Source organism: Neopsephotus bourkii, unplaced genomic scaffold (genome assembly GCF_033783945.1).
Source record: "Neopsephotus bourkii isolate Nb327-2 ecotype Australia unplaced genomic scaffold, CSIRO-AGI_Nbou_v1 NB_1067, whole genome shotgun sequence".
Taxonomy (NCBI): Eukaryota; Metazoa; Chordata; class Aves; order Psittaciformes; family Psittacidae; genus Neopsephotus; species Neopsephotus bourkii.
Window position 1 is genome coordinate 3,297,706 of NW_026901555.1, and position 13,128 is coordinate 3,310,833.

Sequence of the window (13,128 nt, forward strand, 5' to 3'; positions counted from 1 at the left end):
GGCTGGGGGCCAGCTGACCTACTTGGTAGCGCTCAGGCAAAGCATGGCTCACCTGCCGGCAGTGCCGGGGATGGAGCCGTGGGGCAGCATCCCACCTGGATTACGTTTCCTGTTCTTCCATGAGGTTGCTGCATCCCTTCTTCCAGCAGTCAGGACTTTCACACAACTTACTTGCTCCCCACAAGCTTGCATGGCAAAGGCACAGCCACTGCCATGGTGGTGCTGGGGTTGGGATGATCCCGCAGTGATGCTTTGGGTACCGCAGGGAGGATGGGGCAGACAGCCCTCTGGAATTCAGCTCCCACGTTCAGAGCGGTGTCGGTGAAGGGGACTGTTCCCCGGTCCCTGTGCCTTGCCTCCTCTCCTGGGGCTGGGTGAGGGTGACCTGGTGAGCTGGCAGAAAGGTGCAGTTGGTGTCTGTCTGTCCTGGCCATCCCTTGCCCTGCTAGAGCTGGCACCAAGCTCCGGAGCGCTTGCCAAGGGCATCGGGTTGTGCGTGGGCCCCAGCTCCGCCTGCTGCCTCCCAGCCCCGTCGGTCGGCGTGTGGAACTGCTGCGGCTCCTGCAGCCAGAGGCCTGGAGCCTGGGCTGCTCAGGCAATGGTTTCAGCTCTGTGGCTTCTTGCTAAGACTTGTACCAGAGCCACAGAGCAGGTTGGTCTTGTGTGTCTGATCTTCCTTCCGTGGTGCCTGCAGCCCCAGCCGGAGCAGCTTGATGGAGGAAGAAGGTGTCATGTCCCCCCATCTGACTGAAGGGGTGGGATGGGGCAGGGACCCAGCTGTGTCAGAGTGGGAAGGGAAAGGTGCCGATGTGCAGCCTGCTGAGGCACACGCTTCAGTTTCTGCTGTGCCCAAATTACGTGAGGGAGTTGCAGCGGAGATAACTTTGCAGGAGCATCCATTCCCACCTTATCTTCCATCAGGAATGCGTTATGTTGCCTACATCAAAGTAGATGATCTACTGCTTCCCTCCTTGTTGCCCTAATACTCTACTTCACACTGAAAAAAAATTATTCAGATTATTGCCCCACAATAATGAAATCTGAATGCTAATTATCAGTATATTGCCTTCCTTCCCTTCGCAATGCCCTGCCTTCCAGCCCCAAATAGCTTTCCTCCCTCCTTGCTCCTCTCCATCCGGTCCTCCCACGCTCCTGGGCACGCCGTTGAGCCTGGCTTGGTAGAAGTTGTCCTGCAGGATGCTTCCCTCCCTTCCATTTAAGGACAGGAATTCCTCAGGGAGCCGGGGCGTGGAAGGGATCCCTCCCTGCGCCCCATTGTCAGGGCTTCTCCCCATGCCTAATTATTGCCTGTCCCTGCAGGAAGCTCCTTGCCTGGCCGTCGGGCAGAGCCGTGGCGTCTCCAGGCTGCCCGCTCTGCAGCCCTTTGTGGGAAGACTCCATTCCCTTCTGGGTGCCAGGCTTGTGTCTGGGAAGGGTGCTCACCCCCTCATCATGGCAGGAGGGATGTGGAGTGGGGCTGAACCAATCGAGTCCATGGTTTTCTCGATGGGAGCCTTGCACTGGCTCTTTGCATGTGCAGAGGTGGTGAAGGAAGAAGAGAGCTTTAGTTTGGTGTCAAAAGACATTTTGCAGAGGGAAAACAGTAGAGTTTAAGCACGAAATGAATGGTGCGAAAGCAGGGCTGTGCACAGGGTGGAACGGGCTGGTGTGACCACTGTGGCCTGTGCTAGAGCATGTGGCTAACCTCTTGTCCTCCTCTCTTCCAGGTTCATGACTGGGAAGGGGCTGGTCATCTACCCGGAGATTGGGGATAAACTGGACATTATCTGCCCCAAGGCGGAGCCATCCAAGCCTTACGAGTACTACAAGTTGTACCTGGTGAAGAAGGACCAGGCAGATGCCTGCAGCACCGTCATGGACCCCAACGTGCTGGTGACATGCAACCGGCCGGAGCAGGAGATCCGCTTCACCATCAAGTTTCAGGAGTTCAGCCCCAACTACATGGGCCTGGAATTCAAGCGGCAGCAGGATTACTTCATCACATGTGAGTCGCTCTCCTCTTCCTCGCTGCCGACCCTGGCTCGGGGGGGCTGCAGGGGTCTGGAGAGTGTCGCCAGGCGCTTGCTCGCGACTTGGCTGGTGCAAAGAGCTGACACGCATGGAAAGTATTTCCAGCTGGATGGGAGAAGGGGTTGGAATGTGTCACTGGCCAAACGGAACGGGTCATCGGCCCCTATGTGGCTGCTCTGCTGTGTCCCTGGCCTTGCCCGCAGCCAGGAGCATGTCCCCCTGCCAGGTCAGTCCTGGCAAGGAGGGGCAGCGTGTGTCTGGAGCACCATCAAACCTGGAGCCTGTTGTCGTCTTTGCTGGAGGTGTTGCAGGGCATATCTTATAGGGCTTTGCCTTGGGGCTGGGGAGCTCCTGGTGCTGCACTTGGGATCGGGAGAAATGGTGAGCTAGGAGATGCCCACCCTCCTCACTGGTGCTGGCGCTGAGAGCAGCCCGGCAAGTGGGAAGCTCCCAGTGACACCCAATGCTTTCTGTGGTCTAAATGGCTGTAGAATTCTGCATCCTGGTGTCATCCTCTTGTTTCTTGGTGCAACACATCTTCATTGAGGGGTGAGAGAAGAAGGGCTGAATTTTCTTGGAGACAGTGGTCCGTGTGCTGGCTCTGGTGTGAGCAGAGTGTGGACTCTGGGCAGCTTGGCCATCCCCTGGCCCCCAGTCTGGCAGCGCTGGCCTCACTTTTGCCTGTTTGTCTTCTCCTCAAGCTCACTGTTACCCCTGTGAACCTGCTGTACAGCAGCCTGCAAAGGGCACGGTGGCTCATCTCTGCCCTCGCTATCACATGCCGCAGGCTCACCGGTGAGCAGCCCAGTGCAGAGGTCACAGCCCGCATGGGAAGCGAGCACTGAGCCGTGGGAGCTGGTGCTTCTCAGTCAGTAAACAGTGTATTTTTAGCCTGAGATCCCTGCTCTCGGAGGGGGTGGTGAGGGTGTTAGCAGGCAGCTTGGGCAGGAGGTGCTCTGCCGTAGTGTGGTGACACAGTGGTGCTGCCAGCCTGGATTTTCTCAGCAAGCCCTCCCTGGGGCTGCCTGTAGTTTTGGGTATGCCTGCTGCACTGAAAGTGTCAGGGCAGCGCTGAGCCCACCCTTGGTGCTGAATTTTGCTTAGTGCTACCTAACACATGGCTGAGCACAGGGTGGTGATGAAGGGGCTCTGGGCACCCATGGCTGTAGGAGGGGTGAGGACCTGGCACAAGAACTGGCTCAGCCTGCTCTGCATGGCCATGGTGCCGGCAGAGACCGCGGGCTGCACCGGGTTGAGTCACCCCTTGGCAGGGCTGGTCTCTCCCAAGAGCTGCCATTGCTTGGTCACCTTCACTGTCCGGATTTGGGCCATCTGCCCTGTGTCATTCAGGGGGCACAGGTGGGGTCACCAGCTTTGGGGGTGCAGGGAACACTGGCTGAAAGCCCAGGCGCCCTGGGGATGGGCTTGGGATGCCAAAAGCCCCAGCACAGCTCCCCAGCAGACTCTCATCTCCTGTAACATGAGTAACCATGGCTGGCACCGGCCTGACGGCTCTGGAACCCCAAAAGGTCAGCCCTTCTGCTGTCCCTCAGCTGAGGCAAGGCTTGATTCAATGGCAAGCTTTCCCTGCAGTGGGCAGAGAGTGGGGAGCACAGCCATGAATCTGCCTTTTGTGTGTCAGGCAAGCATCTTTGAGCACTTGGTCAGGAGCTTCTCCATGCTCGGGGGTCAAGTTCAGGCAGTGCCATGGTCATTGTGCTAATGAGGGCTGAAAGCGGGGTCCCACGTCATGCCCCTTTGGTAGATCCCATGAGACCTACAGGCTGCAAAGAGCCCCCATAGTCAAATACATTCCCCAGAACAAGCTCAGGAGCCTAACGAAGCGCCGGGGAGGAGGAACGTGGGGTCCCTCGCCTTGCAATGCAAGTCTGTCAGGAAAGTGCAGGCAAAGGGATTTACCGGGTTCTGAATTGCACAAGTTTTAAGGAGCTGCTTTGCATTTCACACGAAAGCTCTTGCTTAAGTTAAATCAACCTCCCGTAGCTTTCGGTGGCATTTTCACAAGCGGCCGACGGCGTGCTGCCGAGTACAAACGCAGCTCCCCAAGGGCCCCCATGGCTTTGAGCCATTGCCAGCTCCCCTCCAACGCTGCCAGCACACCTGGGTCACTATTGCTCCGGCTTGCTGCAGCTCCGACGGGATACTCGGTCGGGATTTTGCAAGCTGCACCGTGCCAGCTTTGCCAGCAGAGGTTTCGCCAAAGCTTTTAAAGACTCATTGCGTTTTTGCCCAATCTTCTTTTACATGATTCTGCTACCAGTGATGGGAATCTTCTCCCATATCTAGAAGTCTTCCCTCTATTTGCAATAGAATCCTGCTTTCTTCCCAAGGCAGGGAGAACTCCCAAGAGACTCCCATAAAATCCTATTTATCCTCTTGTTTTCCAGTCCCAGCCTCCAGTTGCAACATCTCGGAGCCTGTATAGGGCCGGAACAGGGATACAGGGAGCGGGGTGCACAGAGCATCCCTGTGGGGTGCCCCTCTCTCCTCGGGGAGCCAGCAGTGCCCTCTGCCCCCTCCTTGGACCGTTTCTGACTTTAATTTCTCTTGACTCCTCTGCACTTTGATGCGAGCCCCCTTGGCGCTGGGAGCGAGCTGCTGCTGCCAGCTGAACTTTGGCCCCTGGGTGGGCTGAGGATGCTCCTGTGATCTGGCCGTACCCCTCTGCCGAGCAGCCCCAGGAGCTCTTTCTGCCGAGAAAGAAAATAGCCAAAAAAACAAAGTCAAAAGTCTCCTGAGCAGACCACCCACGTGTTGTCTTTTTTTTTCCTTTTTCCACCCTTTTTTTTTTTTCCCCCATTCCCCCCCTTCCCCTCCCTTTCCCCAAGCTTTGCCTTGACACACAAAAGGGTTTTTTCTTCCTTTTCATTTGCCGGCAGCCCTAAGCTGGGGAAGCGATGCTGCAGTGGACGGGAGCAGGGCAGCAGCGGGACATGTGCTGCTTGGCCTCTGCTTTCCCCAAGCAGGGAAAACCTCCCTGCTGGAGCCAGGGGCTTCCCGGGGTCCCTCCCCATTCAGAGCTGCTCCTCGCTCCCGCCTTGGATATGCCAAGCCTTGTTTAAGGCCACTTTTATCACAGAGGGACATGGCCCCAGCCTTTGGCTTAGCAATGAAAAAGGCTTTTGAAAGCAAACGTAACCTCTCCCCATCCTCTCCGCAGCCTCGTGCTGAGCCCCTCTGCCACTTAAAAGCATCTTTTTCCTCGGGGCTGGGCAGGAGAAGGTGATGCTTCTTCCTAAGCTGCTTCATAAAGAACAAGATGTGGCAGCTCCTGCTGCAGGTCTATGCTCGAGATGGAGGCTTGCTTGGTGGAGGATGTGAGGCTGCAGCAGGACATGGAGCATCATGGAGAAGCTGGGAATTTTGGAATTGGGTGTTTTGCTCCATGGGTTCAGGGCAGCTCTTGGTTTCTGCTGTCCTTGGTCTCCTGTGGCTGCCTCCCTGCCTGCCTTTGATGCCTGGTGGGGGTCTCTTGTCTCCTCCCTGCAGAACCATTGTACCCCATGGACAGAAGCTTGTAGTGGTGGCTGTACTGTGGGAGGTGGTAAAATGCAATCCATCAGGAATTAGTTCTTGCTTTTTGCCCCAAAAGGAAGACCTTTTTGGGGTTCCTTGGCCAAGCGCATGGGTAAGGCTACTTGGAAAGGTTGACGCGGACTCCAGGGTAGCTTGTACTTGCAGACCTCAGTGCCGACGTGATTGGTGCTGCTATTCCCTTGGGCTGGCAGCAGAGTGTGGGTCATTCATACGGTCCTCATGGAAGCAGAAGGTGCTTCTGGCTCACTAGCAGATGTGTGGCTATTCCTCCCTTCATCCTTGCAGAGCTGGTAGAGGAAAGGCTGAAATGGAAGGGAAGAATGTGTCCGAGTGCTTACAAATAGTGCATCCAGTTGTATCTGGGGCTAGCAGGAGTTACAGGAAGGTGAAAACTGACGGCTATTTTGTGACAGAGCTGTTCTAGATGTGGCTGGGGGTCCTGCTTTGTGCCTGCAGGTCATCTACCTCAGGCTTGAGAGCCTGACCATGCCGATACTTATCCTCAGCCTTGGTTTTTACCCAGTTAGATGACTTTCCCTGCTTCCATGGCTGTCTGTGTCCCACTCAAGTAGGCTTTCACCCTCTCTCCCTGGTGTCTGCACTCCTGGGATGCTCATGGGTGACTCCAGCCCCACCAGGGCTTAGCCAGCCATGCAGGTTTGGCTTTTTCCACCTCCCCTCCTAATTCACTCCAGCTCTTAATTGCATTTGCTGCTACTCTTTGAACTTGCTCCAGTTTTCCTATCTCTGGTAATGAGGTGCCTAGATAGAGATGCATTAATCCTGGTGTCCTGGCAGCTGCATGGTGTGAGGAGAAGCTCCCGGTGCAGTTCCCTAGCATTGCCACACAGGAGCTCTGGATGTGTCCCCGTGTGCCGTGCTTGCTGCCAGTGCCACGGGCAGGGAGCTACTGGGGTGACGTGTTTTTAAGCTGAGCACTGGCTTCATCCTTGGACATGGTTCTCCAGTTCATTCTCCATTTGGTGTCTGGGAGCAGTCTGGGCAGCCCTTTCTGTGTTGGATGGGGTGTGGGAGAGCAAAGACCTCCAAGCAAAGCCTTTGGGTGCTCTCCAGGCAGGTGTTTGCAGATGTGATGGGCAGCACCGTGGCCAGCCAGTGCTGTTGTATTTTTCCAGGGTGTTTTCTCTTCCCCATCCCTCTGCCGAGGGCCTGGGCACAGCCATAGGATTACACCTCTCTTGGGAGCCTCTTTAAGGCAAGCAGGCCTTGTTCGATGAAAATGCTGAAGTAAAAGCGAGGCCCCGCTAGGTGTTTGCCCCATAAATCTGATACATTTGCTGTTTATTGTTAGTCTTTAAGCCCTTCAATCCATTTTTGATGTAATAATGTTCGTAATCCAATCTAACGCTTTTTGGCAGCCGGATTCAGTGAGACCAGATATATTATCCTGAGTGTTTCTTTAAACCCCTTGTCTGGCATTTCTGTTTTTAGATGCAATTAGACTTAACCTGGCAAGAATTATCTGTTGTAAACCATTGGATGTGTGCTTCGTCCCTGGGCCTTTCCTACATCAGCATTTTTCTATAGCTTGCACTTCATCATGGAGAAGGGGTCACCTATGTACTGCCAACTGCCAGCATAATCCTTCCTCCTTGTTTTCAGGACATGTTGCCGTACTTGCTTTTCTGGCTGCACTCCCCCAGCTTCCGGAATAGCTGCTGTTGGTTTGGGAAGCCTCTAGCCCATGCCAGCATGTGTGAGAGTGTCTGCGGAGCTGCTTGAGCTCTTTCTGCAGCCCTTGGTGTTTAGTAGTTTTCTCCCTGGTTCCTTGTGTCTCGGTGTAGTGCTGTGGATGGGTGCCATGGCGGGAGGGGGGGGCCGGGTGCAGCCCCCCGGGGCGGTTTGTCAGCCCGCCAGCTCTTTGCTGGCTTTCTTTGCTGATTGCATTTGAATGTGGCCACTTTCATGTGCTCCTCATCTTCCGTCCCACAACTTGTTTGGTGAAGATGAGTTGAAAGCAAAAGTGCCGTTTGATGCCATGATGAGAGCTATGAACTTCTGCTGATAAAAACCCAATTAACCGGCTTCCTCATTCTTCACCCAAATGGGCTGGTGCTCTGCAGATGCATTGCATCCTTGCCCCACCAGCTTGCGACATACCTGGGGCAACACAGAAAGCCTGGGCAAAGCAAAGCCAACCTGGTGCCATAACTATCTGTTTTTTGGGGTACTGGCTTTCCTCCTCCTTCTCTATCCCACTGGGAGCTGGTGGCAGAGGGTAGATGAGACCCTCTTCCTGCCAGGAAATGCTGTGTGGGAGCCAAAGGGCTTGTGCCAAAGACAAATGGGTCTCTAATGGTGTCCCACTCCCAACTTCAAAGCCCGGGCACTGGACATGTCAAACCCAAATAATGGCCCTTAGACAACACGCGGTTCCTTGTCTTGGAGGCTTGTCTGAAGACCGTGACCACAGTAAATGCGATTTTGTTGAGCCCTGTCCCTTAAGCCTCTGCCTCTTTTCTCTTCTCCTCCTCCCTCCTGACCTTTGCAGCTCAGCACTGTCCCCGGACAGCCCCTGGCAGCTGATCTCATAGCTCAGCCTTTCACGGCCCTAATAGGGATGAAAAGCTCTAGCAGAAAGGGCCGGTGTCCTGCACCCAGCCAGGAGGTAAATACCCACTGCTTTGATCTGCTCCTGGGCTGGGGAGAGGGGGGCCCTGCCTGCAACAAAGACCCTGGCTGGGGTCCCGGTGCCCGCTTAACTCTCTGGCTGCTGGGTAGCCTGACCCCTGCCTGCAGCTCTTGCAAGGCCAAGGGCTCTCCTCACCATGCAGGGTGCTGGGCACCAGGTTGTGTCTGCCTGGGCCTTTGGGCTGCCTGCAGCTGAAGGTGCTCTTCCCCAGGAGATAGGGTTTCCAAGAGCATCTCTTTAACACTGACATGACTCATTAGGAGAAAGTAAAACGTGTTTAATTCCACAGTGCTGCTGAAAACTGAGGTGCCATGAAGAGGTGCCATGCAACCTGGGCAAAGGCAGCAAGGAGGTGACATCCAGCTGGCACCATGCCTGCCTGATCCTGCTGTACAACACCCACCCCCCCATGCTGCCGGGACAGTGTGACTGCCTGTCTCCCCAAAGAGGTGCCCCCTTGGCAGATGCAGAGGAGGGTAAACACTAAAGCAGTAAAGCAGTCCCTCTGGTGTGCTGCATGCCTTGGCCATGCCTCTGCCCTCATCTTCTTCCTCCCCTTCCAGCCTCTGCTCCCTCCAGCACGTCTGTAGCAGGGGAGCACGGGGACCTCAGAGAATCTCTTGCAGCTGCAGGTGCATGGACTGTGGTGGACCTGCTCTTCAGTGATGCTCACCTCCGTAACACTGGAAGAGATTAAAACTTGGCTCCTTCTGGACTAAACTTCCAGGAAGAGGCTTGAAAGGCAGAAGAACCCTTCAGCTTGACAAAGACTTGAAAAACATCCCAGCATACAGGAGCTCCTGGAAGGGCTGTGCAGTAGATAAGTTCAGGCAACTACTTCCTTGGCATATATTTCCTAATAACTCATTCTTCATCTAGATCCTTTCCGCAGGCTTTTTCCCTGAGATCCCCATTGCACTCCACTGCTCCTGTACCTGTGGAATTTTCTTGATGCCAGAGCTCTGGGAAGAGGCATGCAGGCACCACCTCAGCTCTGACCTGTTGTGTTGTAGCTTCAGCTGCAAGCTGGGCTGCTGATAGCCTGGCGTACGCAACGCTGGGTGCTGCCTGTCAGATCAAGAGCACTCTGGGGGCTGCAGAAAGCAGCCACACTTGGACTGTGAGACATGCAGGGTGCGAGGCATTAATGAGTTGTGATGTACAGCCTTTTTCCATCTCTATTTTCCAATGATCTGTGTGTTGGACGCCTCTTGACCAGGCTGGCTGTGCTGGGGAGGGCTGCCCAGGTTGTGTGTGGCACCTTTAAAAACTTGCCTTTCTGGGGAGAATGGGTTTTATTTGCCATTTGACGTGTCTTTGCCCTAGGAGGGATGGTTTTTCTGCTGCTGCTGTGTAATGACTGTGCTCTTTGATCCTGCCTGGCAGCTCGGAGTTAGTGTTAACAGAGCTAATTGCGAGCTGGCTGTGGAGGCTGGTGGGAAGCAGCAGAGCCTGGGGGTGGCTGCTCAACCCTCTGCAATGGGGTCAGCCCTAACTTGGGCAGAGAAGGGGCCCTTCCTCATCCATTACTGCATAAGGGGATGAGTCCTTGTCTGAATAGTCAGGCTTATTTAGCTTATATTGGAAATAGCCAGATCCTATGACGTGATTGCTGGAGACAGTTAGGTCCGTTTGCTAGTGTCCTAGAGAAAAGGGCTGGAACCACTTCCTGAGGTCCTCCTGGGACCCAAGGGCAACGTGTTGGCTCTGCAGCCAGTGGGCTCTTGCTGGGGCAGTGCTGGTGCTGCTGTGCTGCTCCCTGGGGAGCTGTGGGCACTGCTGTGCGGAGGTGTAGTGAGCTCCTGCTCCAGCTGCCATGGGATGAGGTGCTGTGAACTGGGGCTGTCCTGCTCTGAGCTGGGTGCACAGCAGCAGCGGCTGCATCCGCCATGGAAACAGTGCCTGGGCTAGCTCCTATCCCAGCCATGGGGTTATTTGCAACTCTGCACCGGTGTGAACTTCCCCGCTGCCAGCAGATTCCTGACGTTTATGCAAAGTTTACCTTTAATTGCAGTGGGGTTTCTTCCCAGTCATCCCACAGCACACCCTGAGCTCCTGTCCCTCCCTGCTGCCCTTGTGCCTCCTTGGCTCCCCACGCTCTGCTCTCCGGGGGAGCTTGAACTTCCAGAAGATTTGCACATGAATCAGCTTCTCCTGTCTCTTACAACTTGGATTTTCCTCTGGGTTTATTCCATCTGGGCAGTGGGGGGTGGCATCTGTCTCCATCCCCTTCACAACAGATTTCTCTGTCAGTCATAGATGTTCTGCTACCTAACTGAAGCGATTTACACCCTGTTAAAATGCAATGAGTACTTTCCTCCTCTCCTGCTCCCAATGGGGCCCACAAATGGCTCTGGCAGAGCATCAGGTGGAGAATTACATGGCACTTTTTTCCTGACCTGTAACCAGTTGCTTGGGGCTACCGCAGAGATTGTGCAAATAAACGTTCTCTTCTACTGACGCTCTCTGCTTTTGGAAGGGGATGGATAGTCCTGAAGACAAGAGGCTTTATTTAGTGTCCCAGTATCCGGCTGTGCCTGCTCCCTGGCAAGGGATGGGGATGCTGGGAGCTTGCATGGCTTGTCCACGTGCATGTCTTGGCAGCATTGGTACAAAAGGGCTTGGAATCCAGTAAGCAAGCAGTGGTCTTGCAACCAAGAAGTGCTTTCTAGCCTTGATGAAGTTACCTGCAATGTAGCCCTGACTCTTAATTATGATGCTAGTTAGGGTTGGTTATAATCTTTCCATCAGAAAGCTGTTTCAATGGGAAATTAGGTTTTCACTTAAGCATTACTTGTGTTAGTGTTGTCTTCTATGCAGTACTTCTCTCTTTGCTCCCAGAAAGTACCCGAGACAGTCTCAAACCAGCACTTAGGGCTGGCAGCGTTGCTGTAGCACATGCGGAGGATGAGTGTCGGCGTGTTATGTCCTCCCTTTGTAGTCCCTTAATCTGCCTGGTGCTGCTGGTTCTACGCTTTGGGAATGCTGCTCTTCGTAAGGGATGGGACTGATTTAACATTTCTGTTTATGTTTGTGGGGTGCTGACCCTGGCCAGGCAGAGGTGAACTCCATCCCAACCAGACTTTCATTCCTGTTTCCAGAAGTGTGTTAGAACCTGGTGCTTTTCACTTTGTGGTGTGTTTGCTGGAGCAGGAAGCATGTCTGGGGTATCTGGGTTACCCAGGGCATGCAGTGAGTGGTCTGTCCTTTGCAGTCACCCTGACCGTCCCCTGCTTACTGTGTCCTTGGGGAGGACAGAGGTGAAGCCGCTGTGCCTTGGCTGGAGGGAGCAGCACACCAGGCTCTCCCTTTGGGGGCAAAAATTTGTAGGGTTTTGCAACAACTCTAAATAATGGCTGTAGCAAATTCAGCCTGAATCAGCACCATTGGGTTGTTTCCTCATGCCTTGCTTGGAGACCCACCAGTGCTTGGCCATACTTGCTTCCCTTGATGGGAAGCAGTCCGAGGTTGTGGTATGGAGGCTGGCATTTCCCTCCGCAGTGCAGGGAGAGTCATGTGGGTTTATATATAAAATCTATTTAGACAGGCAGTTCCAGAGCAGGGCACATGATGCTGGTGGATGTTAGCATCCCACACCCCTCCAACCGCACATGGGTGCTCCAGGGCTTCCCAGGAGGATGTGGCACTTGGGAGAGCTGAAATACCTGCCAAACACCACAGTCATAAATGGGACTGTTGTATTGGCTAGAAAGTGGGTTTGCCATGTGCCCCTCTAGCTCTGTGCCCTGCTCGTTACGGGTGCACGATGGCTGGTATGGTTGTGCCCATGGGAGTTGAGCTGGGAATGCACTGCTTTGCTGTGGGGCTGGGTGAGCCCTGCAGCCCAGCTCTGCTTGTAGCTCCCTGTTCTGGGGGGTTGAGGCTGTCAGCAAAACCAAACCACAGGCTGGAGGTTGTGGGGGCAAACTCTGTGCCCATACCTGGCTCTGCATGTGAAGTGGTGGCTTTGGGAGGCTTCATGCCATTGCCCAATGCATGCTGGTGTGGGTCCCGCTGCTGCTTCTCCAGCCACCTGCGGTAATCAGCCCCTCTGTTTCATGGGGCTGTGCTGCAGGCGGAGGAAACCTGGAACAGATTGCTGGTTCATGAGGAGGTTTCGCCATTCAGTGCTTTGAAACCCCAGCTCCAGCAGCCTGGAACAGGCTCTTTTCTAGAAGTCACCCCTGTTTTTTCTGAGGTGTGTGTGTTTGTGGGACCCTGAGACCGTGAACCCTGAGGAGTGAGGAGGAGGATGCAGATATCGAACAGGAAGGGTGTTGCTCATGAAACCCCAGTTTGGGTCTCAGGGCACTGAGCATCTCTGTGTTTCTCACTTTGCAACAGCCATTGCTGTGGGTGGAGCAGTCTGGAGCAGACTGTTGTCCTGCCAAAATGGGGCTTTTATGAGTAGTGGGGAGTAGGTGATGCTGGCAGCTGCCAGGTGGGCATGCTGGAGATCCCTGCCTGTGGGGTCATCTCCTGGTGCCCACTGGGGATGGTGGGGAGAAGGACCCCAGGGCTGTGCAGGCTGGTTTGGAGTGATGGGCTCTATGTAGGTGTGGGGAACAGAGAAGTCCCAATGGACACTGTGGTGTTGGGCCCACCAGTGTCCTGCAACACTGGGGAGGGCGCACCCCAGAGCATCCAGGGTTGGTGGCACTGGGGGGAATCAGGCTGCTCAGTCCTTCTATAACAGGCCGGGAGGCTGGAGCAGCTCTGGAGCTGCCAGGAGGGTGTGTGAAACCCAAGCCTTGCACCTCCTGCAGCCGTGCAGGGACGGGACGGGGCTGCCTGGCTTGCACACACAGTTCTGGGGCTTCAGGGCCCCTTCCCGGTGCAGCTGCCTCTGGGCTGGAAGGCTGCTGCCGGCCCCGCTGGCAGCGTGA

General features: G+C 54.9%; 1 protein-coding gene across 2 annotated transcripts in view; it reads left to right on the forward strand.

Annotated features, from left to right (window-relative positions):
- EFNB1 (ephrin B1) overlaps nt 1–13,128 on the forward strand; it is a 101,882-nt gene that overhangs the window by 76,809 nt on the left and 11,945 nt on the right. For both annotated transcript variants that reach the window (XM_061361969.1, XM_061361968.1), the window contains one exon: nt 1,728–2,005. In XM_061361969.1, coding sequence (XP_061217953.1) covers nt 1,728–2,005 — 278 coding nt within the window. The remainder of the gene's footprint in view (nt 1–1,727; nt 2,006–13,128) is intronic.